This window comes from Streptopelia decaocto (genome assembly GCF_964273445.1).
Source record: "Streptopelia decaocto genome assembly, chromosome: 15".
Taxonomy (NCBI): domain Eukaryota; kingdom Metazoa; phylum Chordata; class Aves; order Columbiformes; family Columbidae; genus Streptopelia; species Streptopelia decaocto.
Genome location: NC_138670.1, coordinates 10,268,490 through 10,294,973, shown reverse-complemented (window position 1 = coordinate 10,294,973; position 26,484 = coordinate 10,268,490). Strand labels below are relative to the sequence as shown.

The 26,484-nt window shown below is 51.7% G+C and overlaps 3 protein-coding genes across 10 annotated transcripts in view; all 3 read right to left on the bottom strand.

The window, feature by feature from the left end:
- The window catches only part of GCN1 (GCN1 activator of EIF2AK4), a 41,902-nt gene extending 34,586 nt beyond the window's left edge, over window positions 1-7,316 (bottom strand). The window contains exons 1-10 of one of the 3 annotated variants that reach the window (XM_082065901.1): window positions 7,294-7,316; window positions 4,854-4,956; window positions 4,246-4,309; window positions 3,531-3,662; window positions 2,257-2,365; window positions 1,458-1,556; window positions 1,241-1,375; window positions 657-725; window positions 469-577; window positions 1-75 (exon numbers count right to left, since the gene is read on the bottom strand). In XM_082065901.1, the coding sequence (XP_081922027.1) occupies window positions 1-75; window positions 469-577; window positions 657-725; window positions 1,241-1,375; window positions 1,458-1,556; window positions 2,257-2,365; window positions 3,531-3,662; window positions 4,246-4,309; window positions 4,854-4,956; window positions 7,294-7,311 (913 nt within the window). In that variant the 5' untranslated portion in view covers window positions 7,312-7,316. Of the gene's footprint in view, window positions 76-468; window positions 578-656; window positions 726-1,240; window positions 1,376-1,457; window positions 1,557-2,256; window positions 2,366-3,530; window positions 3,663-4,245; window positions 4,310-4,853; window positions 4,957-5,091; window positions 5,313-7,293 lie in introns of those variants that run through there. The other 2 variants (XM_082065900.1, XM_082065899.1) reach the window with 2 other exon arrangements.
- Window positions 7,317-7,607: 291 nt separating this feature from the next.
- RPLP0 (ribosomal protein lateral stalk subunit P0) lies at window positions 7,608-10,801 on the bottom strand. The gene is made up of 8 exons (XM_082066058.1): window positions 10,758-10,801; window positions 10,469-10,572; window positions 9,902-10,077; window positions 9,723-9,810; window positions 9,297-9,443; window positions 8,690-8,875; window positions 8,209-8,349; window positions 7,608-7,834 (listed from the first exon to the last, which is right to left on the bottom strand). The coding sequence occupies exons 2-8, from the start codon at window positions 10,520-10,522 to the stop codon at window positions 7,673-7,675; spliced, it is 954 nt and encodes a 317-aa protein (XP_081922184.1). The 5' UTR covers window positions 10,523-10,572; window positions 10,758-10,801; the 3' UTR covers window positions 7,608-7,672.
- Window positions 10,802-12,929: 2,128 nt separating this feature from the next.
- The window catches only part of PXN (paxillin), a 48,678-nt gene continuing 35,123 nt past the window's right edge, over window positions 12,930-26,484 (bottom strand). For 3 of the 6 annotated variants that reach the window (XM_082066217.1, XM_082066218.1, XM_082066219.1), the window contains exons 7-15: window positions 23,359-24,336; window positions 22,286-22,552; window positions 21,354-21,755; window positions 20,659-20,733; window positions 18,403-18,573; window positions 17,885-18,058; window positions 16,971-17,052; window positions 16,472-16,620; window positions 12,930-14,460 (exon numbers count right to left, since the gene is read on the bottom strand). In XM_082066217.1, coding sequence (XP_081922343.1) covers window positions 14,194-14,460; window positions 16,472-16,620; window positions 16,971-17,052; window positions 17,885-18,058; window positions 18,403-18,573; window positions 20,659-20,733; window positions 21,354-21,755; window positions 22,286-22,552; window positions 23,359-24,336 — 2,565 coding nt within the window. In that variant the 3' untranslated portion in view covers window positions 12,930-14,193. Of the gene's footprint in view, window positions 14,461-16,471; window positions 16,621-16,970; window positions 17,053-17,884; window positions 18,059-18,203; window positions 18,272-18,402; window positions 18,574-20,658; window positions 20,734-21,353; window positions 21,756-22,285; window positions 22,553-23,358; window positions 24,337-26,484 lie in introns of those variants that run through there. The other 3 variants (XM_082066220.1, XM_082066221.1, XM_082066222.1) reach the window with 3 other exon arrangements.

Genomic DNA, 26,484 nt, shown 5'->3' with positions numbered 1-26,484 from the left:
TGGCCAGTCCTTTCACAATGTCTAGAGCATACTGGCTGAGATCCAGGTTCACAGATACGAGCAAGCAAGAGATTGCTGAAGACAGAAGAGATAATGGCATATTACATTTCATTATGGTTTTAGCATTTTAATACACCCTTTCCCACAGCTCACGTCAAGAGCAAACAGGGTCAATAAGGAGTGGGAAGAGTAAAACGCTGAAATTGATGCCCAATGCGCAGATTAATTCAGGGTATTTCTTAGCACTCAGCTGCGAAATTCTGTCCTCAGTGCAAACAGTAGCTATCACATACCCAGACACTTGGGATCACACCACAAATGTTGCTTCTCCACACCCAGCCCTCAGACAGGAGACGATCCTGCTGCTTGTGCTCACAGGACCAGAAGGACAGTCCAGAGATACAGCCCCCAACTCCCGACCTGCAGAACAACAGCTGACAGAGCAACACAGAGGGAGCACAGACTCACTTTCAATTACGTTCTCAGGGCTCCGTAGCAGCGATTTCTGCAGAGTGGGCAAAACTAAGTCCTTGAATTCAGCGTGAGACATGTACCGAAGGAGTGGGGAACAGCTGTCCTGCAAAGGGAACACACTGCTCAGCGCAGGACGTTGCACATAGGACAATAACACGAACGGCTCTGTCGCAGCATCTCACCAGCACGTGCTTCTGAGGCTTCATCTTGCTCATAAGAATGGTCTTCAAGTAGAAATCCAGAAGAGCACCCTAAACAAGAAGAAACACCAGATTACAGCCACACTGCAGCCTAGACACAGCTCCCCACACACCATCAGTAAGCCGGGCTTGACACCCCCCCTCATGGTCCTCCACAGCAGTCCCAGCCACTAAGCAGCAGCTTTGCTTCCACCCTCACACCAGACACTCCAGCAGAGACCAGTCAGTGCTCTCTGCTCTGCCCTCCAGCCCAGCGACCAAAACACACTGAGAGAGAAATGCCGCCTTCCATTCCTGCATCACAGGAGAAGGCAGAAAGCTGCAGTGTTGGCCATCTACATAAAGGCACAGGCCACAGCAAAAAGCCACGTAACTGGTACCTCCTCTAGAAATCTATCCCAGCTGTTTTAGGCAGAAGTGCATTATGACTGAATTGACAGAAAACGAAACCAGGAATAGATGCAAAGTACCAACCCCTTTGAGACATCTGTTCACCCCCCTTCTCCATGACCAGTGACACCACACACACACACAAAAAAACCCAAAAGACAATAAAACAGATTTACCTTGTATTGTTTAATTATATCCATTTCTTTCTGGACTGTGCAAAACTGCACGAGAAGTCCCAGCATTGCGGCGTAACTCTGGTTCGGTTCAAGACCAAGAATGACCGACAAGTACTGATCTGCCAGATCTTGGTTCTGAAGAGAAAAAGAGCACGGCACGTTAGCACAGCAGAACCTAGAACAGCGGCTGGACATGACCACGGAACACACAAATCACCTCCTTCCACAGCCTGTTCAGCTTCTTCACAGCCCCATCCACCGCCTGCTTATGGGAACCTCCCAGGACTTCCAATAGGAGCAAACACTGAACCTCCACCTGTCAAGGGAAACAGCCAAGAAAACCTTCATGCACCTGCATCTCAGAGAGTTCATATCAAACACAACATGTCATGTGCCAGTGAATCTGCTCAAGAAAATGTCCCTAGGTCAAGTTCTTCCAACAAGCTGCCATTGCTTCCACGTCACTTGTACCACTCTGCAGAACCATGCAGAACAGTTTTGGAAACTCTGATTTTGAAAACAACAATTGACATCAGATGACATCTCTTCTTGTGTTCCAGTCGTATTGCAAAGTGCTAAGAGCGTGGTCACAGGTTCAGGTTGTTAAAGGAGGTGACAACAAAGCAAAAAGCTACGTGACACTATATAACAGAATACCACAGGCAACTACTTCAAGGGAGGCGAAGGAACTGGCGCCACGCTGCAGAGCGCAGCGCAGAGGCACCGCTGGCACTGCCAGCCTAGGAACGCTGGTACACGCCACCCTGTCAGAGCAGCTCTGCGCGGGCGCACCACTGCCCACTCCCACGCTTTATACACCTCCTGCTTTCTCCAGCAAAACAGGAGATCAAAACACAGCAGAAAGCAAAGAAGATTGTCATGTAAACCTGGCTTTTAACCTTACATTATGAGTTACACTTGGAATTACTTGCAATGTTTCAGCAACTTAAAAGACAATAGAAATATTTAAGTCCTGATCTCCAAAGGGATATCTCTGCAAACGGAAACGAACCTACCAGTTTTTTCCATGTTTCTCCCTGTCTCTTTTCAGGCGTTGGAAAGACTGTGCGTGCAAGCAGGCAGGTCCAGGAGAGAGCCAGCAGAGCGGCAGATCCACTGCTCTTACTGTTGTACAAACGGGAGAAGAAGGTAAATCCACAGCTCCCAGCACGAAACTTACACCTACTAGTCCATAGCAGACTCATCTTTGCCCAGGTCAGAACACCATCCTATAAGCGAGGCCATGTTATCACAGAAAAATACAGCTAAAGTCTTGGCTTTTATAGGAAATAATGAGTCCTCAGAAGCTAAGTATTTCACCTCCTGTTTAACAGCACTCAGAACTTCTGAATGGCACAAAAGAGGCTAAATCTCACCTGCTGGCATGAAAAGCCCTAGCAGAAGAAATACCATTTTTGGATCTTCCCAGTGGCATTACAGAAGTGAGAGTTAAATACTTTGCCAACTGCAAGTGCCCAAAACTTGACTCAAGATTTCTCATCTGCTGCTCATCTTTACTGTCAGAGCTTCCCAGGCTTAGACTGCCAAATCACTTCTCAGCTGACACTCCCCCCTGGCACACCGCTCAGCTCTGGTTTCTGCTCACTCCCATCTTCTCCATTTCGGGTCACAGATCCCACTGAGCAGCTCCCCGAGCCTCCTCAGCCCATTTCGATCTCTATCGCAAAGAACGTAGGAAGTGTCCTTGCACACGAGGCCAGCCACCGCGCCTAAAGGGTGAATATCCTACCACTGCAAGCCTTTAAACCAGGATTGGGTATTTTTCTGAAAGCGACACTCTCCGCAGGCACAGCAGCACCGTGCTCCGGGGCTCGTACAGCGGAACAGCACCTTATGTCGCTTCTTGGAACCCCTGGTGCTCCACAATAGAAGAGCTGTGTGTTCCTTAGCTCAGCTTCAAGTTTCATTATCTCCCTGTCTATACTAGGGTCTTGAATTCCACCAGCTGAATACCTGATGGGTGAGGAAATTCCCTTTCCTAATAATTTTGGAGATCGTTTCTTATATAAAAGAGTTTGTTCCTCATCGCTCCAGATTTGAAGGTTAACAAAGGCAAAACCGTAACTCAGCTCCACAACACCAAGAAAGTCCTTCTACTTTCCCAGAAGACATGAGAGAAGTAAGAGAGGAACATCTGAATGGTCACTAACAGCTTTGTCTCTAAATGTTCCCAACCCCTCTGGCAAGCAGCAGCAGCAGCGTCATTCTGAACACAAGAACAACTACCAGCAACTCAAACCAGCTCCCCAAAGAGCAACTGATCCCGCACCTGGGGGCTCCAGCCTTGCCACCGATCCCCGACGACTGAAGCGACTGCAGGAGGTTCTTGGCGGTTGCATCGGGCTGGGATTCGGCGAGCTGCTGAAGCGCCAGCTGCAGGGCTCTGCGAGACGCTGCATCGCTGGGGAAGAACCACATCACCGTGAACATCGCAAAACCCACCAGCCCTACACACAGTCCTACACTCGCACCACAGACACGGCTCTGCCTTCTCACTTCAGCACTCGAGCTAATAGTTATTGTATCCTTCCTGTGCCAAGAAGAGGAGAAGTTTCTGGCAAAAAGCTCCATTCCCTCCCTCAGACGACAGAAGTTATGTCGGGGCTCTCCAGCAGGTTGCGGAAGAAAACACAGGTTCTCAACAGCTTCTCTACAACAGGTCATGACTTAATGCAATCTAAAAGTGTCTAAAAGCGTCCAAAAGAAACCTTGGTCTTGCTTCACAAGGACAGAAGCATTCGCTCCTGCAAACTGAGCCACAGGATGCAAGTCTTAATTTCAAAATTAAAGGTGAAACACAAGGTTCTGTAAAGCTTTTTAATGTCCAACCTAACTGAGAGCTAACTGCTAGACAGCATCTTTCAGTGTCACACACCTGTGACACCACATGCTGACCTGTCCAGGTGCTCCATACCAGTTTAACTAATAAAGACATAAATGCTGATAGATTAAATAATACAGCCCTTCTACATCAATTTACTCACCGGTATCGATGCAGAGTAAGGCAGAAGAGTTTGCAAAGGCCTTTCACTGCAGCCTCCGGGAGATCTGTAACAGATTGGATTTCAAAATATTATACATAAACCACTGAGCTGTTAATCTTTAGCACAAACATGAGTCACCTCGCAACTGAAATCAGCGAACCGCTCCCAGCCCCTACACAGCTATGAAATTGCTTTCAAGGATCACAGTCAGAGTTCTCTCTTTTTAACCATATTTTTAAAAATAAGGGTAACATTGGAATACACGCTATTCCACAGTCACCTTCAGAAAAAGAGAGGAATCAAAAAGATTTTTAAAAATTTGTTTCAACTCTTTTATTAAGATTATTTAAATTCTTCCATGCTCTCTGTCTCTCTACACACATATATGTACTATAACATTAACTGGAAAAGCACACATGCTACTAAGTGGAGCTCTGTGTTACCTTCAAAACCCATGCTTAGAATTAATTCTGAGAAAGCACAGAGTCCAGCCGCTGCCAGCCCCCTGCTTCAAAAAACTACCCACGGGTTTCACAGTGCCTTTGAAACCAAACATTTGAACATTCTCCTCCACCCCGGTAACCAGAACAGTGCCCCAAAGCTTTTACCTTTCCCAGAAATGCATCTTCCCAGCTCGCTGAGGATCTCTCTCCGTTCCTTCACGCTGGCTGTCGTCACCTTGACCGCAAACCTCTTCAGTGTATCAGAAATCTGAAACCACACCCAGAGGAAAAACCATCAGACTGCCTTCAATATCAGCACAGACACAACACCAGGGCGAGCAGAGCATGTCACCTGCCACTACACATGCTCTCAGTGACCGAAGGGGAGCACCGAGGGTCTGACCTGCTGGGGAAAGGGTCCCTGTCCATCGCACACCGTGAAGCCCAGAGAGCTGCCCTTGGGCTGAAGGATGATCGCTTGCTGTCTGTTCATCTGTGTCCCTGCCACTGCGCTCACAACCCGAGACATACATTTAACCCTCTAAAAGTAGGACAGAGCGAGGGGCAAGATCAATAGCGTAGAGCACGGGACCTTTAAAGGCACAAAACCCCTGCGCTTGAAGAACACTGAGGTGCTTTTCAGTGTGCATTACCCCCTAAGGCCCACACACCCCACAAGGGGACGTTAACTGCGGGTGACCCAGGGCTGGCTATAACTGCCCGTCCTAAAAATCTGATCTGTGGTTTCAGGTTGTTGACAGGTGCCAAATTCTGTACTCAGGCCAACAAAAGAACGAGCCATACGTGTCTATGCTTTCCCAGAATTAACATGCGCATCGCAAGGGTTTGTAAATCAGACTCGCCAGATCACGAACGGTTGCGCCTCTCTATCGAACTCCTCTGCGCTATCAGAAGTGCCCAAGGTTACCCAAGCAACACAAAAAATCCTTTCACACAACTGAATGTTCTTTTTTCATGCCTGCACTACGGTGTGTCTGGATCTGCCAGCGGGAAGGGACCGAGACCGCTCACTGAGTTTAACTCCTGTAAATAGCTTCAGTTTTCAAGTGGTATCAAGACGGTGAAACACACCGTCTGGAAAGACTGAAAAGTTTAAGCTGTCAGTGACTTGCCTCTTGAACTACTGAAACCATTTCCATCACCTCCAGGTTTTGCGAGAGGTGCCAGACAAAAGGTCCACGTGTGCTGAACCAGGCTCAGCCAGGTCTACGCGTACGGGTTTTCTGCATTCACATTACACAAACCACAGCTCTCCAGGAAAGGCTTTTAAAATGCAGCTCTTAAACTGAGCAACTTTCTATCGTAATAATCTTGACCATCTTTAGGACGGGCAGCAAATAAACATGCGTTTAGTAACTCATCAAAACTGTTCCTTCCTTCTTCAGGCAAAACTCCACCAGTTTTGCCACAACGGGACTTTTTCCAAGCACAGGAAACGCGGCAATTGCCTCCGATCTCAAGCTGCTCTGTCAGGTTTTTTGCTGAGACGCAGGGAGGGTAAATCCTGCACAGCAGCTCCTGGGACTGAGAGAGACCGTTCACAGCCTCCCGACCCGGTGACCACCTGGCACCCCGAGCTCTCCCTGAGCGGGGCTGCGACTCTGGGGGGTTGAGGCCGACCTGGCGAGGATGAGCGAGGTCGTTACCGACTGCACCCACAGAACCGGCCGCCACCAAAGAGCTCGTCTTCCTTCAAACCTTTCAATTAGGCAAGTTCATCATATGCAAACTCAGACCATGCTGCACTTACTCACGCTGCTTAATCACAAGCAGGGAGATGCACAAACAAGAAAAACACATTAAAATTATGCCAAGACTTTAGAAATTAAAAATCTAATCATGCATAACAATACAGGACTTGCCGGCAGCTTTGGGACTTACACAAATGGCACAAACTACGAGTCTCCACAGAGGAGCCACTGGGACAGGCTCCAACCACTTTTTATTAGGATATAAATATACACGATAAAAAGTTAGAACACAAGTGACGGTGCTGCAAACAAACGCGGTACCGGTACCAGTAAGAACCCGGTCCCGGAGGGCTGGGGCTGGCTTGGGAACACGCAACGCACCGGGGAAAAGTCCCTGAGGTGGCACCGCCGCGCCCCGCAGCCCGGGGCGGCGACACCCGGGCCGGACAACGCCGGGGCTGCCCCGTGCCGAGCGGGAGCCCCGGGACTCCCCGCCGCCGGGCGCACGCGGGACGCAGCGGGGCCGCGGACACCGCCCGTGCCGGCCGGACACCGGGACCTCACTCGGGAGCGGACGGGACCCGGCAGCCACCGGCCCTTTCCCCTCGGCAGCCGCTCGGGAGCGGCGGCTCAGCGCGGCCCCCGGCCCGGCGCTGGGCAGCGGGCGGCCGGTCCCCTCCCCGCGCCGGGCGCGCTCTCCTGCGGGCGGCTCCCGCGGGCAGCGCCGGCGCGGCCTTCCCGCCCCGGGCCGGCTGCCACGTCCCCGGCCGCGCGCGGTGGCCGGGCCAGCCCCGCAGCCGGGCCCAGGGAGCGCAGCGGAGCGGGACAGGCGCGGCCCGGACGGAGCTCCCGCCCCCGCCGCCATTACCGGCCGGACCGCGTCCCGCACTCACCTGCGTGTCGGCCGCCATGGCGCCGCCTGCGACCCCGGAAGCGGTAGCGACTTCCGGTGCGGGCCGCGCGCGGAGCCGGCCGGGGCGAGCCCGTCTCCATGGCGACGGCGCCGCGGCCTCGTCCGTCCCGGCAGCCCCAAGCCCCGCCCGGAACCGGCTCCCCCGGCCCCGCCCGGGCCGCAGCGGCCGCCCGGCCCCGCAGGGAGGCAGCCGGCACAGAGCAGCTGTCCCGAGGAAGCAGCAGCAGCCCCCGCAGCCCCGCAGCCCGCGGATCGCACTTGGCCCAGCCCCCGGTGACCTGCAGACCACACATGAACGTGTAAAATAGCTTTTTATTTCTCCGGCTGGACCAGCTCTGACACAGACAGGGCAGCTGTCCTTAGTCGAAGAGGCCGAAGCCCATGTCCTCGTCAGACTCCTCCGACTCCTCCTTCGGCGCCTCTTTGGCTGGAGCGGCGGCAGCAGCAGCAGGCGCAGCCGCCTCGGCCACCGCAGGGGCGGCCACCACGAACGCAGAGGGGTCTGCCAGGAAGGCCTTCACCTGCAAAACGGGAAAAAATAAATGCAAAACCAAAGCAAACAAACATTTTAAAGGACCGAACCTTTACAATCACAGAGGCAATGCCGCAGCCTGCCAGAGCCCAAACAGACGCGCTGATCAGTGCTCCCTGTGAAGAACCAAACTCATTTCAGCTACACCCAAGTGCGACAACCCCCGGGAGGAAGGAACGCCAGCTCATTCAGGTTTCTTCTGCCATTTGTCACAACATATGGAAGCAAAAGCCCCTTTTCAGGACAGGCCCCTCGCACACAGGCGGGTGTGAGCCCTTTCAAGCCAGGTGCCACGCGAGGTGTTCCTGTCGAAGCGCTTGGCTGTGTTTCTCGCCCCCCGGCCGCACAGCGCTCGGCCGTTACCTTCTCAGCCAGCGGGAAGGTGTAGTCGGTCTCCACCGCCACAGCCAGGACCCGCTTGTACCCGTTGATGATGGAGTGGGGCACAGAAGCGATGGTCGGGTACCCGATTTGCAGACAGACGCTGGCGACGTTACGAACACCCTGTGAGGAGAGAGACTCGTGTTTTCTGTGTCTGAGAAATCACCTGGAAAACCACAGCAGACCATGGCACATTTCTACACTGCCAAAGTAACGAGGGACGGTGTGCATACACACAATGCAGCTCCAGAGAAATCAGACAAGGATTAAAATGGCCTCAAATGCTTTTTGAGGTAGCTTCAGATGAAAAAGCCCACAGAAGGTGCTTCCTGACAGACAGTCCTGGCTCTGCAAGACCTCGCAGAAAATACCAGAGGAGATTGTTCATCCAGAGGCAGTGGTGGCTGCCGCAGCAGCGAGGCAAAGTGAGGTGGAGCAGAGCGGACCCGGCTGTGGCACCCACCTCCAGGAAGCGCTTGTGCAAGGTCTCCTCGGTGATGTCCAGCACTTCAGGATTGTAAATGCTGCCATTGTCAAAGACCTGCTGGATCACCAGCCCGAAAGAGAAGGGGGAGATGTTCAGCATGTTCAGCAGGGTGGCTTCACTGGCACCCACTTTGTCTCCAGTCTTGATGAGCTGCACATCGCTCTGAGGAAATGAGGAAAAGGAGTGAATATGCGCAAAGAAATTCAGGCACGTCAATGCAACAGGACACAAACACCCATTTCCAAGGGCAAGAGATGGAACTGAAGGAACAAATGAGCACAACAGGCTCCAAGTTCAGCTCCAGAAGCTGAGAAAGCCCCAGATCCTGCAAGCAGGTACATTTCAGCCGGAAGTTCTTCCAGCAGAGCTTAACCATGCAGCTGAGATCGCATGGAGAACTTAAATCTCCCCACACTGCAGTGCAGCCAAGCCAGACATCCTCCTCCAAGTTCCCCAAGTGCAGCAGCCAGACGATGACACAGTATTTCAGCACAAACAGCGCTTTACAGCTCTGCCAACCACCACAACCAGGACCCTCCACCCAAGGAAGAGCTTCACCACCAGCAGCACGCTGCTCACTAACCAGAATTTCAATGGTCCCTCTGGAAATCTTCGTGGTGATGCCCAAGGCCTGGAAAAAGGAGGTCTTCTCCGGGCCGAGACCGGTGTTCTGTGCCGGCACCGTCACGTCACAGGGAGCAATAGCGCCGGCACGGGCAGCTGCTGGCACCTGGAGAAAGAGAAAGGACCACCTGAGGAAATGTTTGCCTACCAGGTCCCATAGGATGGCAGCAGCTCCCTCCCGAAGCGTTCGTTCCTCCAGGATGGATGTCACTCAGGCACACACAAGTGACACAGAAGCTGAACCTGAGCCATTTGTCTAAAGCTGCAGGGGCCCAGCTCCCAACCCTTGAAGACTCCTGATAATCAGGTATCCCCCACGCAGTTTCAGTTTGACTTTTAATTCCGTATCAGGCCCAGAGACACGGCGAGGGCTGATCTCCCCTACCTTGTTAGCCAGCAGCATGTCGCGGATCTCGGTCAGATCCTCCTTGGTGAACACAAAACCCACATTCCCACGGATATGAGGCAGCAGCCTGAAGGAAAGACAATCCCTCAATTCCGCTTCTCAGACAACGTCTCCTCCTCCCTGAGGACCCAGGAGTACATTCAGAGAGCGTTACCCACTTTTCTAAGGCAGGGTTATTCTCCAGATGACCACGAATAGCTTTGCGCATCATCGTATTCTTCCCCATCAGCACAACGGCCTTCCCACGCAGGGACATACGGATCTGCTGCATCTGCTTGGATCCCACATTGTCTGCTCCCACAATGAAACATTTTGGGTAATCATCCAGGAGTTGCTATAGCAAGAAAAACACTTTAACTATACAAAGATATCTAGACCAGAGCAGCATTAAAACCTTAACATGTCAAAATGTAAAATCTGTCAGAAGCGTGAGAATGCTCAGCTCAAGGGCTGAACCCTTCATTGAGTTATGCCCTCAGACGAGTTATTTCTGGAACTGCCACCAAGACTTCTCACAGGAGCCTTTAAAACAGCCTGATCTGGACTGTGGTGATGTCTTTGTATTGCCATGTAACCGCTGCTCACGACAAGCTCTGGCACCCAGCTCTTGTTTAACCCCCCGCTCACACGCCCGCGCGGTTCCCGGCCACTCCCTGCGGGCCGGGATCGCCCCAAGCGCACGGGGCACAGCGGCCCAGCAGGGCCAGGCCTCCGCCGACACTCACGATGATTTTCAAGAAGTAGTTGGATTTCCAGGTAGCCCTGTCTTCCCTGGGCATCGCGGCGGTGCTCCAAGGATCGCCCGGTGGGTTTAAAGACGAGCTGGGACCTGCCAAGGAGAACCGCAGCTCAGGCGGGGCCGCACCATTCCCTTCCCTACCCCCGCCTCCGCCCCGGGGCTCCGCGCTCCCCGGCCGCGGCCCAGCCCCCGGGTGCGCCCCGGGTGCGCCCCCAGCCCGGCTCGGCCGCCCCGGCCCGCCCCGGCCCGCGGGAGCCGCCGCGCCGCGCACCCACCTCCACGAGGGCTCCGGGAAAGAAAGGCCGGAGGGCGGGCCCACCGCCTTTTATACCGCAGCTCACGCTCAATGGCAGCGAGCCACAGAGCACCCTCAGCTCAACCTCATTGGCTGCCTTCCACGTGTCAATCAGGGCAGGCCGCTCTTTCATTGGGCGGCGCGCCTGTCGCTTACAGCAGCGGAAGGCGCCGGCTGTTCAGAAGGCCCCGCGACAGCGCCCTCTGGCGGCCGGAGGAGCGCACTGCGCGCTCTGACCTCGAGTCACAACCCCCACCCCCGAGGGGGACCCCCCTTTAGTTCTGGTTCCTCACAAGCTGAAGGGCTACAAACAACCGCAAACACACACGTGAGAATTAACGGTAAAAATTTTATTAGCGTAACTGCAAGAATTTTAAATGAAAAAAAAAAGCAGAGTTAGAAGTTTACAAGGGAGAAATATACCAAATAACTGGCGACCCAGCATCCCCAGCCCACACGTGCTGTGAAACACCATCCCCAAGGGCAGCGCTTGCTCTGGGGGGGCTCTAAAGACCGAACCCGCCCCGTTGCAGCTGCCACAGCACCCCCCCAGCACCATCCCCAGCCCCATCCCCCTCCATCCCCCACACCACCCCAGTGCCCCAAAACTGCATCCGAAATCAAATAACAGGCATTTTGGATGTTCAGAGTGGCAGCAGCCACCAGCAGTCGTGATTTGGCAGAGCAGCAGCCCAGCGCGTCAGAAACCACGTCCAGGACCCGCTCAACGTCTCGCTCAGGAGGTCGGTGTCTCACCAGCTCCATGGAGCACTAACAGGAGCCCAGTTCCCCCTCGGGCACCCGCAGCACCCAGGGGCTCCAGCGTCACTTAAGCCTCAACTCGCAGTGAGGTAGGTTAAAGACTCCCCGGACAGGGAAACTGAGGCACAGGATTACACAGTCTGCAGGTGTCACACAACCAGAAGCATCTTCTCACTCGTCTCCAGCATTCCCGACGTGCTGCAGCTTTTGTCCTCTTAGCTGGGCTGAAAGTTGAACTTTTCAGCAACATTAAACACGCGTGACCTAGGAATGTCTGTTTTAAGTCAAATCGATTCCAAAGGTGAAAAGATGCATTGGAGGTTTTTCTTGCCTCACAAACTCCCCAGGAGCCACACTCAGCCCAGCTGACGCGGCTCTAGAGCTTCCACAGCTCCCTCCGGTTTCACAACCACAAACTGAGGTTCATTTGTACGGGGAAACCGGTGACAGAGTTTTGGTGACCCGAGCAGGGCAGCGAAGCACCGCGGCAAGGTTAGGCGGGACAGTAACCCGCAGGTCCCAGCCTAATGTCAGGCTGGTTTCTGACACAGCTGCCCCCGGGCCCCTAAAGCACCTGCCGAGCTGAAAAGCCGACCCAGACGTTGATATTGCTGCAGCGCTCTGGAGAAGGGATTCCCAACACCCGCGCTGCCTCGGCTGTGACCACAGAACGCCGTCGGGTATTTCAACATCGTATTTCACCTTCCACAGCACACTCCAGCCAGAGACCTAAAAATGCTTTAGTGAATGTTAACTAAGCCTCACAATAACCTCACAAATCCAAGCTAAACTGCCCCCATTTTACAGATGGGGAAACTGAGGCACGGTAAGGTTTTAGTGACTGGCCCAAAGTTACACAGCTAGTCAGGAGCAGAGTCTGTCTCTCCCAATTTCCTCTCCTTAGTCACAAGACCTTTCTTCCACAGGAGCGAAGCATCTCCTTCCCCAGCGAGCCCTGCTCTGGTTTCAGGTGCTGAAGAGGAGAAACCGAGGGCTCTTCCCCCCAACAGCATCATATCAAGACTCTCTATAACATCCTGGAAGCTGCACTTTGGGAGAATGGCAGGTGATTCAAATACAGCAGTTTACAATAAAAACCAAACAACACACCTTTGGGTGACCCAGAGGAGGGGAAAAAAAAAAAACCAAAAAAAAAAGCTATTCACAGTTCACCTGCCTGTGCTAAGGAAAAAAAAGTCACATTCCCCCCCCCCATAGATTCCAGCCCCTCCCAACCCGCAATAAAAAGAAAATACTGAATGCTAGTTAGGCTTAATAAAGCGTTGAGGTTACAGATGCAGTAAACCAGCACAACTGGCAGACTGCTGGGAACAGCACAGCTTGATATAAAAGTTGCTTTCTTAAAATCACTTCAAAACCAATTTCTGTGTAAGAGGATTAAAAGTAAATTAGATATTAATTCAAAATCAGTGTAGAAATCTACAGTTCTTATCAAAGACAGGATACAGTATTCACTTTGATAGTAAAACTCCAAGTGTGTCACACACACCTGACCCAAGGGACTTGTTATACCAGTAACAGTCGATATAAAAGGTTATTGCTCTAGCATCTCTCAGTAGAACGTGTTTAACAAGAGCACAGAAAAAGGAAATACCCAGGGGCTGACAGGTGTCATTAACAAAGAGAGGAAGAAGAAACGATGCAGAGTTTGGATGTTTTTTTTTTCCTGGCTTCTTAAACCCCTCCGCTTGTCCCTGCGCTTGTGACAGTTTCAGGCCAGATTAGCACACAGGTCACACTCGCTCAGGACAGGGGAGGATGAACGAGGCTGTGCTCAAACCTCTCTGCACCTGCTTTCAGAGAAGGGCTGGACCCTCCTGCTCTCTCCCGGGAGCAGACGCTGGGTGCTGACGGGGGTGCCTGGCACAGAACGTCCCCCCAGGAGCGCCCGTCGGTGCTGAGGGATGGACAGGGCTCACTGCACCTCCTGCTCCAGGGTGCTGAGGAAAGGCAGGGACTAACAAACTAGGGAAAAAAAAATAAACACACCCCACACAGTAACATCTTGATTCCTCTTTAAAAGAAAAAAAATTAAGTGGTATCATCTCCTTACAGTGTAATGGAACTGGAGAGACCCTTGCAGGGTCCCGGCTGCCTGCGCTGACGCTCTGATCTAAGTCACACACGCCCTGTGGCTCTGGTGACCCGAGCCAGGGTGGCACCGAGGTCACCGGGTGCCCTCGCTGTGCTGCTGCTCAGAGGGCAGGCACGCAGGCAAAAGCCTGAGAAAGAGGTGTCAGAGCAGAGGGCTGTGTTGTCTGCAAGTGTCACGATGTGCTCTGAGAGCTGAAAAACCTGCTGGCAAAGAGTCCTTCTGCCAGGAGGGGCTGGGTAAAACCTCCCTGCGGCAGCCCCCCAGCCAGACTCAGCTGTCGGTCACACGCACAGACACACGCACCGCAACAAGGGGACTCGGTCTCTCTCTACTGAGACACAGCAAGGGCATTTCCAGTTTAATGGTCCGTGTCATCTCTGGATCTACTGCCTCTCCGCAGCAGCAGAAAGCGCTCCCACCCCGCTCCCGCCCATCCTCCTCCCCTGCCTGGTAAGGTTCCTAAATCGCAGTAACGTTCAGAGAGACAGAACTGCCAAGGGGGTGGCAGAAAGATGCTTAGCGCCCATCTATGATGCCTCTAACAGAAGAGCTTGAGAAAGCAGTTCTGGCAGTAAGGCTTGTCGTTCTGTTCTTTGAAGGTTCCTTTGTTGAGCTGCTTGAGGCAGAAGGCACAGACAAAGTGTTCGGGGTGAAATTTCTTGCCCATAGCAGTGATGCAGCGTCCCGTGATCGGCTTCTGGCACCCCGAGCAGAGCGAGCCGCGGCGCTCGTGGTAATGCACCTCGCAGTAGGGCTGCCCGTCATGCTCAAAGAAGCTGCCGTTGACGAATGGCGTGAAACATTCCTGCAGAGGGATAAAGCAGAAGGGGGTGGGTTGTATCACAAGCTGGGGCTGCGGGCAGCTCCACGAGCCTCCTCTCTGCGCTACGGCACAACCTGGCTGTGCTCTGAGCAGGGGAACTGCTGCCTTTCAGCACTGCCCTGTTATCCAAAAAGCCAAATTCTGTCCATCAAGAAGCGTTTCCAAGGAAAGGCTGATGGATAGATACAAGCCACAAGCAAGGGAATTAACGATGCCCCTTCCCCCAGCTGGTTTCACTTCTACAAAAAAAATACAACAGATGAGTTACCATGTGTGCCCAGTCCAGAGAAAGGAGAACACTCCTTCCCCTGAGATGGGAAACACTGCAGCACCTTTCCCTTGGTTTTTTTCTTTTCCTTTTTCCTCTAATCTCACTCCAGCTTCCCCAGAACACGAGGCAGAAGCAGGGACCAACACAACCTTTCATACTTTCACACAGAAGAATTCGGATGAACGCGAGGCTGATTCTGGCTGAGAAAATGAGGCACAATTAATCTTCACAAGTGATCTCTCCGGAACAGCTGGCATTACACAGGTTCGCTTTCTGCAGGATTGTCCATCCTGAAACATCTCCACCAGGTACACACACGGCTACATGGAAAAACTGTTCTACAGGTAATGACTTTGAACAGAGAAGAAGGGGATACACCAGCTATGTCCTTATTAGCGGCCAGAGCTCCTAACCCCGCTCAGTGTCACACAGCTCCACACTGGGCACTTCAGAACCTGCAACACAAGCACCCACCTTCCCCGCAAGACTGGGAAGACCCCCCTCCTTGTACGAGTGCAAAACTGAGGCAGCAGGGTGTGTGGGACAGTTGAGGATATGGCCAAATTAATGGAACATATCAGCAGCAAGGCCCAGAGAAGCCAGATTTCCAGAATCTTGGTTTTGCTCAGGCCCAACACTATCCTGTTCTCTAGGGAGGACACACAACATCACACAGAGCTGGACCCTGACAGGTGCCCAGCAAACAGCATGCAGAGCCACAGACAGCTAAAAACTCTCAATACTGCAAAGAACACAGTTTGCCTGCAGCAAGTCCAAGACTTTTCTAATGCTGACAATTAGTTCAAGAAACAGTCTGCTCCCACAGTTAACGGGACAGCTGAAAAGTCTGCTCTGCTTTAGCAAAAACAGGAAGAGAATCCCATCTCATGTCCTGGAAGACATCACTGCTGCCCCCACTAATACTCACACTATGGCCGCAGGGGAAAAGAAAGCAGAACCACTGAGAGGAGTCTCAGTCTCTGCACAAAAGGCACAGCCCTCCCCAGCCCCGCACAGCCAGGACTGGCATCTTTGGGCTCCGCTCCCTGCACACCACTGCAGGAGCCACCGACAGTCCCAACAGCACAGTGACAGTGACAGTCTGCTCTGAGCATCGCACCAGGAAACAGCAGCTTGTGGTTCTGCTGCTTGTTCTGGTCTCTGCTTTTCTTTCCCATTCTGGGAAACACTGGCTGATTTTGCTTATCTCTTGGGGCCTGTAAGAGTTAATATTTGCAATGCTCTCTGAAAAAGTGCCAAGCATTTAATCTGCAGTATTCCTGTTTATTATGCCTGTTGTAAGGAGACTGCCACTATTTCACTGACTTGCATGTTTGTCTGAACAAGGTCAGTCTCATTAGTTTACATTGTCGGATGGAGCATGGGAGGAAGATCCTCAAAATCTGATTGCTGAGGCAAGTGCTTAGAGAGAAGCTTAGCTTATAATTATTTAAAGGTCACAGAAAATGTCTCTCTTTATCTGTGAGCTGCTGCAGAAGCCCATAACTGCAGCTGGGAACAGAAAGAGCAAAGCAGCTAGAATGTTTAATGTAAACAGGCAGAGGAACAAGAAGGTGTTTGGTTGCTGACATGTTTTTATCTCGTGGGGCTGGCTGCCCTTCGCTACCCCAGAGATGCCTTTTCCCCATAAGGGACCGGATGCCTGCGGGGTAGAAACGAGAGGGGTCATATGGCAGCCACAAAGGACCTTGGGTTTCTTACCCGACAGACAAAGCACTCAGGGTGCCACAAGGTGTTCAAGGCAGAAATGTAGTTTTCCAGGATAGCCCGGGCACAGCCTCCACACTTGGGAGCAAACATGTCAAAGTAGTCCTTGCGGCAGTAGGCTTTGCCGTCCTTCTCATGAAATCCTGCCAAGGGAGAAGAGAGACAAAGAGCATCAGCTCCTGATCTTTACCTATGATCAGCCACATTCTGCAGGGTAACCAGGGTGGGTAGGATCAGCCTTCCCTCTGCTGACACACAGACACAGCAGGCAGCTGCTCCTCATTCCGCTGCCCTTCCTGCCCCACGCACACACGCTCTTCCTCTCCGGGGAGAAAGGAAGATTCCTGCCACATCCTCCCCCCATAAGCAGCTGTATCCCTTGGAATTTCCATCTTCAGCAGTTCCCTGTCACCCCTCAGGCTGCACCCAACAGCAGCTCTGCCCTACACGCTTGTCTGCAGTTCAGGGAGAAGGCTCCATAAACCAGCAATACCTTCGGGTCCGAAGAAAGCTCCACACTGGGCACAGAAAAAGTGTTCAGGGTGCCATGTCCTGTCCAAAGCCGTCACCACTTTCTGTTCAGAAGAAAACACAAAGTGGAAGTCATGTAAATGCTGGCTTCAGCTTGGAGGTGAGTAAGGGGGCGTTGGATGGGGGGAAGAACACACTAAAGCTGGTGCTGACAAGAGCATGTGTTAAAACAAACTGTCCTTTAGAGAGCTGAGTCAATTCTCCCTGTCTCTGACTCGTTCAGGCTTTCCCCACTGTACACTGTTGGCTTTTTTTTTACTCTAAAAGGACCTTACACAATGCTTCCTCCCTTACACAGGGCCCCTTCCAGCTCTCAGGAGTAGCTCTGGTGCCTGTTACTACAGGCTACCCACAGACAAAAGCTGAGGAATCATTACTGGAATGACAGAGCAACGTGAGGTTCTGAAGGAACTTCAGTGAAGGTAAGAGGGACTATCCCCTCTCACTGGTGTAAGAATTTGGGCCAAGTTGTTTCCCTTTCAGAGTCAAGGCAAAGGAAGCCAACGGTAGGACAAGGGGTAATGGGTTCAAACTGGAACACAAGAGGTTCCACTCGAATTTGAGAAGAAATTTCTTCCCGGTGAGGGTGGCAGAGCCTAGAACAGGCTGCCCAGGGGGGTTGTGGAGTCTCCTTCTCTGCAGACAGTCAAACCCGCCTGGACACCTTCCTGTGTAACCTCATCTGGGTGTTCCTGCTCCATGGGGGGATTGCACTGGATGAGCTTTCCAGGTCCCTTCCAATCCCTAATAATCTGTCATTCTGTGAAAAATAGAAGTCCCCAAACAAAATCTTCCTTCCAGGACCCACGGGTGGAGTTTTTAACAGCCAAGCCTGCAGCAGCTTGCCAGTGCCATTAATCCCCCCCAGGAACTCACATCAAGGATCGGCCCGTTACAGTAGTAGCAGCGAGGGGAGAAGAGGTTGTGATAGTCCTTCTCGCAGTAGGGCTGGCCATCCCGCTCGAAGAAGTTCCGTGATCCGATCTCCTCCTGGCAGTGGGTGCAGACGAAGTGCTCAGGGTGCCAGGTTTTCCCCATGGCTGTAACTACCTGTTGGGAAGACAAATTATGAAGGACAACTCTACCTCTCTCTCCCCTAGACCACATGACAAGATACCAGCTGGAGGTCAGCGAGAATGACAAGTTCTACTACTTAAGTGAGCCCTGGACTGGGGTAGCATGAAAACTGAATTACCTATCATCTCAGGAGAGGGCAGTCCCTCAGGGGCAGGGTAGAGGTCACTGGAGGAGCTTACAGCGTACCTAGCCAGTGGATAAATAGAGTACTTCAGTTTCTCCAGCATCTCCAGTCTCTTCAGCCTCACGAAACAGCCCTCCCCTTTACTCCCAGCTGCAGCCCAAGATTCAGCAACGAGCCAGCACCTTCAACTCACCTGCCCAGCAATCGGCTTCTTGCAGGCTCCACAGACACCTTTGGCAACTGTAGCTACACCCAGTTTGTTCAGGTCAGACTGGAGACTTCCCAGCATGGTGTCCAGCTGGCTGCCAGGTTTGGAGGCTGTGGATGGAGGGGAGCCGCTCCCAGCTTTCCCCTGTGCCATGAACTGCAGGGAAGAGAAAACAAAGACTTAAGGTGAGTGCTGCTGCGCGTAAAAGAGAAATGTCTGCTGCCAGTGGCTGCTCTGTAGAGACGAGCAGGGGATTGCCAGGAGACAGCTACACTCTCTGCAGAAGCCGGCGAGAGCCTGGATCAAGTACACACACGTATTCTGCAGACACACATGGAGACCCTGGGATGTATAACAGCAGAGCTGTGAACTGAGGATTTGATTTTCCTTCACTGCGCCTACAGAAGTCACCAGCAGATGCCAAGTACAGTGCTCTCAGCCTCTGCCAAAAAATCTCCCTTTACCTCACCCGTTCTGACAAAGCAGAGATGCCATCCAGAGGGACCCTTCCCCCTGACCTCTCGCTAGCTCTATGCTGTTGCGCTCTCTCAGTTGTCACTCTCTCCTCTCTGACAGAGATCCCTCTCCTCTTCCTCACCTTCCTCTTGGCCAGAATATCTTCTCCCTTCCCCTCCCTTTGCACCACTATCTTTTTGCCAAGTCTCCTTTGCCCCCATCAGGCGGCTCTCGTCCCACGCCTGAGCCCAACAAGTGGGAGCAGGAAGGAGATGACTCCCGCTGTTCACCTACGGAGAGGGCAGCGCACCCACAGCCGAGCCCCGGCAGCCAGGACTGCCAGGGAACGCTGCCACGTCTGCTGCTGGGAACGCACGGGGCAGAGGGGAAAGGGACCCGCGTGCTTCTCTCAGAGGCCGTTCTGACACTCACACTGCCACGGTACCCGTGGAAAGGCTTCCCAGAAGAGGGGGAAGCTTTATGTAGGTGCATGACTTAAAAACAAAGTATACATTCTCTTTGGCCACAAAAGGCCCCTTTGCAGGTAAACTGCAGTGATGAAATAACACAGATTATTTTAGCTGACTTTGCACTGAAATAGCTACTATCAGGTTTAGAGACCCAAAGAAGTCCCACCCTGGGATACTGGTTTGGAGCATGATTTCTCTTATCAAGAGGACAGATTGAAAAGACACAAAATGCACATGTGTGAACACAGCACAGCCAGGGGAGCAGGGACGGGCCGAGGTGCCGCGCAGCCCTGGCAGAACCTGCCCTTCCAGCCCCAGGAGAAGCTCCGTTCCCCGTCCTGCAGCTGGTCACACTTGTCATCAACTAGTTTACTCAATGACAAACCCCAGTTTCTGCTTGTCTGTATTAAAAAACCCCTCATGCTATACATAATTTTAGCTGTTTTACACACTTAGCAGCCTTGCTTTGCATGCAGCATGACTCCCAACGGAGCCTAACGAGCAGCTTTTCTCCTTCCAGCCATCCTCATCACACCCCCATATCCTGAGCCCAAAACAAAGCCTCCAGCACGCAGCAGTGACTTGCTGCCAACCAGTTACAGTGAATGTCTCCAAAGCAAACCACTGCAAGGAGACTTGTCACAGGACAGCAACAACAGGCCTTTAGAAACAGCCAGGGCAGAGTCCCAGGACAAAGCCAGGGCCTCCCACACCACACAGCAGGAGGAAAAGGGCTGGACCATGTCAAGAGAATCATATCCTCCCTCACTCTAACCAGGGGCTTGTGGCCACCAGGCAGGGCAGGCACACATGCCACACACAGACAAGTGACAAATACCATCTGGAGAGAAAACAGATGAGATGAACTCAACGTGTAGCAACTGAGCACGTCAGCCTTGCCTGCAGGGACCACACACTCCTGCACCCACAGCTGACCTCGGAGCAGGGACAACCGCCTGCTGACACTGCAACTTCTGCATGGTGAGCCAGCCCGGACAGCTCACAGCTGAGTCCTCACCTGGAAGAGGTTTGTTTCCACCTCCCGCACACAGCACCTGCTGTTCACAGCAGACACCCAGCACAGCATCCGCATAAATTGGTCATGCAAAGGCCTTTTGAATTCCTGCCCTTCACCCACAGGGTTGGCCATCACTCGAGTTCAGTCAGGAGCTCTATGAGCAGCAAACCAGGCGCTACACGACAGCATCAACATTAACGGCACTGGGAGCTCTGGGAGCAGATCCCAGCAGCGTGTGCAGCACACTCAAGGAGCAGAAAAGCACACCATGCTGAGGAAACAGAAAGGAGGCCCTGCCTTCTCGGGGGAGCCCGGGGGCGCAGGAGCAGCCAGCACATTGGCACCGCGGACACAGGGAGGAACAGAGGTCACCTGGAAAGTACAACAGTGCAAGATGCAGAGGTGTTTTCTTGCTCACTGCTTGAGAGCTGCCTGTACACATAACACTGCACACCACTGCAGCTCATATACACTGAGAATTCCAACCATCCCGGAGCTACAGCCCTTCCCTGACAGGAGATGCAGAACACAGCTCTTGATCATATCTACTCCTCTCCAGAATCCACTTGCACTGTGGATCCCCGTCTAAACAGGCAAACAGGACGGACTGCTGATTTGCTCCTTCCAACACTGAGATTTTGCCATCTTTTACTCCCTCCACTCCAAGAGAGATTGTGGCAGGGGGAGTTGCAGCCCACATTTCAGAGCTACCTTCTTCATCTCAGAGGGAAATCACATCCCTGCTGCACAGAGTGACCGTCAGGAACCACGCACACATCGTCAGGTTATTGCACAGACACATATTGTGCAGTGCTAGACAGGCACGGGTGGGATTAGGTATTGCTGATGTCACTTCTCCTATCCAGCAGCTCACTACCAGCCTTTACCTGAACATTGTAGCTATTGAACTATCAAGTTGGGAGCATTTGTTGGACTGGAAAACACTACTGGAAAAAAAAAACACAAACCATAAGAGAGAAGACAGCCTGCACCTGTGGGAACAAAGTGCCATCCTCAGTCTGACAGCCAACAGAAACAACTGTCTTGGTGCCAGGGGTCCAGGTCTGGGGAGAACAGGAGTGCCTAGGATCTTCAGAAGGAGGGGTGCCCACCACAGAAAGCTCATGATAATCATCATCAGAAGTTTCCCACTGGAACAGAGGCTGGGGAGCCAAGCTGAAGGAAGAGGAGGAGACCAGACTAGGAGCTGGGGTAGATGGCACATGGGAAGGCTGAGGTGGGAGCGGGAGGAGAGGTGCAGAGCCAGAGGCGCGAGCGGGAGCAGCATTAGCAGAGACTGGCTTTGGAGCTTCTTTGGAAGGCTGGAGCAGGGGAGAGGCTGGAACAGAGACCGTCCTCCTCGGGGGTATCGGGGATTCTGGAGGAAAAACCACCTAGAAAGACAGGGAGGAAGAAGAAAGGTGAATAAATGTAAAGAGGAACCAACAAGCGCTTCCTGCAACAGGAAGGCAGGTTGTTGCCAGTATGTTTATTTAAGAGGAAAAAGCAGCAAGAGAGAGAAGGGAATTAGAAAATGTGCTGCTTTGAGCAGCTCAGGGAAGAGCGTCATCTCATACCCAGAACTTCCTGCACAGGGACAGTACTGGGGAAAACAAAGCACGCATCTGCAACAGGCTTCTCAGCGTGGTTTTAAAAATCATCCCACGTGGACATTTGCTGTGCGATAGCAGCAGACTGGCCAAACAGAAACCATCACCAGCACCCTCGGATCCCATTCCAATTCTTAAACATCAAGACTAGGACCCACGTGCTGGTTCCCTTTTCATGCCAGACAAGGCTGAGTAGAAATGTTAGTTCTTCATTTCCTGTTGCTTAGGACACTTGGAAAATCTGCACCTCCACGCAATGCTATCTGGACAGAGGGACATGCTGGAGCGTTCCAGCACACGTCCCTGCTTTCTACCTTCTCTACTTGCTGTCCACCATTCTGCTCTTCCCCCTGGGGCCTGGCAGTGATGATGACCCCCTCTGTCAGCCAGTCGTCCTGGCTCTGCCACTCCTCCTGCTCCTGCTGAGCGATGCCCAGTCTGTCCTGCAGCTCTTCAATCAAGCGATCTTGGGAGTCAGTCTTGTGAAATATGGCAGGACCTAGTTTACGCCTTGGAGAGAGGTCACGATACATTGGATGCACGTTTGCAGTCTCTTTTGTCCTCTTGATTAAAGATTTAATCTAAATGACAAAGGTAATAGTATCAGCAGAGAAGAGCAATGTCAGAGCAAGCCCCAAGATGCAACAGCACAAACTCAAGCCATTAGTGACAACCGTGAGCAGGAAGAGTGATGACATTTATTCCACAATGCCAAAATTCCTCTTGGCACAGCCCAGAACAGTGACTCAGTGCAAGGAAAAACCCCGTAAGGATAATCACAGCGGCCAAAAATAACTATCTAGAAAAGGGAAAGATTAACCAGCTGGAAGCCAAGATAGGAGCTGCAGCACGACCACTCCGCTGAGCACTACAGAAACCTCAGCATCATAAGGACACAGAGCAGCCTCTCTGCATTTGCCCTTTACAGGCAGAAGACTCTTGGTCAGAGATGTCTGGTGCACAAAGTGTACTCTGGTGCTGGAACACTCACAGCTCCAGCAATGAGACCTAAAAAGGCGAGCAGAGCAGAGGAGCTGCCATCCCAAGTCAGAAACATCCTCCAGTGGCATAAACAGCCCTTTGAACTTTTCAAAAGCCTCCATGGACTGAGTCTTATCCCGCTTAGGAAATAAAAAGTCCATTTCACAGGGAAGCCCCTACAAACTGCCATGTTCCGTGCTGCTGACTGACATGCAGAAGTAGTCACAAGATAAAGCAGAGGATTTCAAACTTCCATGACATGCAGCTGTCGGTCACATTGCTCAGAGCCGCGTGCTGTTAGCGTGGGTGAGCCCAGGCACGTTCACACCGCACACAGAATGTTAGAGCGCTGTCAGAACATTCCCAGCTACGACTCGTCCTACTCCTACATTCACTCAGTGCCTGCCTGGCCTGACGCAGAAATCCTCTCAATGGGTGGTTTGGAGACGCACGGCGGATCCCATTCAGCTTTCCCAATGTTTTCAGGAGATTCTGGAGCAACTGCAGAGCTTCTGAACTGCTCCTTTTCCTGGTCTCCTCTGGCTTTGTTCCTGTTCACTGTACCTGCCTTCCTAGGAGTTCTGTCTCTGCCCTGCCTCTCCTTGCCCAGATCAGGACACCCATCTACCTTGGCTTCATGCACTGCTTTGGCCTTCAGCTCCTGTCCTTGCTCCACTACAAAACCCAACTGGTTTTTAGTGTCTGGGAAGACATCCCACCGATCCAGGGCCACAACAGAAGGCTCACACACAGGATTCAGAACGCTGTCGTTCTCTGGGTGCACCTCTGGCACATGTGCAGACAGGTCCAGGGCCCACAGCTCCTCTAAAGCTGCTTCCACATCTCTGCTCTGGGAAGAATGGGCTGAACTGTCCCTGAATGCTCCCTGCTGATCCAGCTCTTTAGGTATCTGCCCCTTCCCTTGACCATTTAAAGTGCTTGAAATTGGCACACTTGAGATTTTGGGGTCAGTTCTCTGCTGCTTCTTCTCAGTCTCTTTTGCCAAATGGTTCTCTAGGCTTTGTGCCTCCACATTAGCAGATCTACACAGGAGCTCCACACGGGAAGCCGGCACAGCCTGGAAAACGTTTCTAGAAGGGTCAGGCTTTCTGCTGAGCCGAACCGAGCTGGCAGAGGTCATCTGCTCCCCACGAGTGGCAGAACCAGAAGAGACCCGTGGGGGGGGCACAGGGACGGTTTGTGGCAAACAGGACATACGTGGGGCAGCCGTTGGCACTGCCGTGTCCTCACTGTGACTTGCAGGAGGGTGTCTGGGATGGGACAGCACTGTTAAACTGGGAGGAGTGTTGCTGGAGTCTGCATTTGCTGAACTGGGAACCGGTTCTAGAGAGGGTTCAGAAATCAGAGACATAGTGGAACTAGTCTGCAATAAGGAGACAGAAGGAATAAGGAGAGAAAAAGATAAAGGCATAGGTAAGGAGAAGAAAAAAAAAGCAAAGAATTAAGCATTACAGCAATCATGACCTCCAAATAAAGACCCATGTTGATCCAAAGCGAAGAGTATGGAAGAAAATGAGATATCAAAGAGCAGAACCAGTATGACATTGTGCTGATCTTCACGTGAGATTACAGGAGATGAAGTTCTACAGCCATTGAGATCCTTTTCCTATGCCTCCCCCTTGTGCAGCTCCTGTGCTCACCTGCAGCTGTGATGGGGACATGCAGCAGCTGCTGGGAAACGCAGGAATGTCAAGACTGAGTAAAGGTCACATTAACTTACTCAGACACGTAAATTTTACATTTCAGAGCTAAAAAAAAGCAATCAATGAATAGAACAAAGCATGACATTTTCTTCTTGATACACTAATAAAATGCTCCAGTTGGCTGAGTACATGGCAATGAAAACAAAGCTGCGGGGCATTCACAGTGAGAGCAGATGACATGGGCTTTGTTCTATTCGCATCACTAATCTCACCTTGGACGTGACACGCACTGAGTCTATACGAGTCTGTCAGTCACTCCATGCTGCTGTAAAGCATTGCTTAGGTGGCTGGATTAGCCTCTTCCCCTTAGGCCAAATGCTTGACATTTCAATTGTAATAAAATCAGTATTAATTTTAATCCAAAATACACTCTAACAAGAGCAACTGATAAAGAGTCCATGGTTCTCCTTCACTTTGAGTCATTTAAAACAAAAGATCATGGGTTCTCCTTTCCCCGTTTTCAGTGGTTCCTGGCTGAGCTCTAGGGCAACAAACTGGCATTATTGTTTTTTCTTAAAAGGGAAAATTACAACAGTGGCTTGGACAAGTTCAGACAGCAGGTCAACCTAGAACCAATGCTGAGCACTCCCAGTTTTAAAATGTATCCACAAAGGATTTCCAAATCCAAGAGCTATTAATATAAAGACCTGCTCTGATTCTTAGTCGCTTTTTCCACAGAAGCCCTGAGAAGCTGGATGCTCATGCTCTGAGGCAGCAGAGCATCAAACCTCCTAAGCTCATGCATGGCATCTCAGTCTTTACTTACCTTTCTGGGATAATTATCAGGAATAAAAGGATAAAATTAACCAGAACATACACAAAATCTGCCAGAAGATGGAAGAGGCATACATCTTTAGCTGACTTAAGCTGCTGCCACCCCGAAGGGTCAGGAGCTGGTACCCACACCTTTGTGAAGTGCCAACAGCAGCGCTATGGGGGGACCACAGAAAGAAAAGCGCAATAGGGACCACAATTCATTACAGATGGCTCCTCCCCGCGAGCAGCACAGTAAGACCCAGTCACAGCAGAGCAAAAGGACTAAATAAGTACATTCAGTAGTTAAAACAAAGGGATTTCCTAAAATTGCTCTCCCTCTGTATTTTGCCTAAGCTGGGTTGTACCTGCATAAGTAACCTGGTTTTACACTGTGGTTCACACTCAGCTTCCAGGCTTCCTAAAATTAACTCAGTCATTTCCAAGGCAAGCCTACCATTTAACTCAAAAGTAAGTATATCCAGCATACTAAAAACATACTAGCTCCAAAATAAGAGCAGCGGCTAAACACTCAACAGTAATAGAACAGTTAAATACAGGCATCTAGCTATGCAGTGAGTAGGTATCGTATTACACAGAAATGGCAGAGGCTGAAAAAACAAGTGCATTAAGTAATCTCAGTGCCTGCTGACTGATGAGCCAGATAACTAAAATCAAATGGGTTCCGTAAGCAAAAAGAATGAGCAACTCATTAGAGCAGGCAAAAGATGATAAAAGGTTAATGTATCAGCCTGTAATAGCACCTTTTACTCTGGGGTATGAGAGGAATGAAACATCAGTGCCTCTGCTCCTCCCATCCCCACCTACTGCAACTTCCAGTCGTATCAACTACCAACTCCAACTAGTTACACACCAAACTTAGTTCTTCTGTCCTATTTCTTGCAGCCACACACAGCTCTGGCACTCAAACAACAGCCTTTCATCTTTCACCTTTACAAAGACTCCACTTCTCTCCCATCCTGGCACTGGTACAGACCAGAAATCCATTTTTACAGAGAAGCTGACACCACTCACTAGTTGGCACAGAGGAGGTA

What these genes read in the sequence shown, in the direction of transcription:
- RPLP0 (XM_082066058.1), bottom strand. Translation starts at nt 10,522, where the DNA reads ATGCCCAGGGAAGACAGGGCTACCTGGAAATCCAACTACTTCTTGAAA. An exon ending in GAGGGACCATTGAAATTCTG is followed by an intron (nt 8,876 to 9,296) that starts GTTAGTGAGCAG and finishes TCATTTCCTCAG; the next exon opens with AGCGATGTGCAGCTCATCAA. An exon ending in TGCACAAGCGCTTCCTGGAG is followed by an intron (nt 8,350 to 8,689) that starts GTGGGTGCCACA and finishes CTCTCCTCACAG; the next exon opens with GGTGTTCGTAACGTCGCCAG.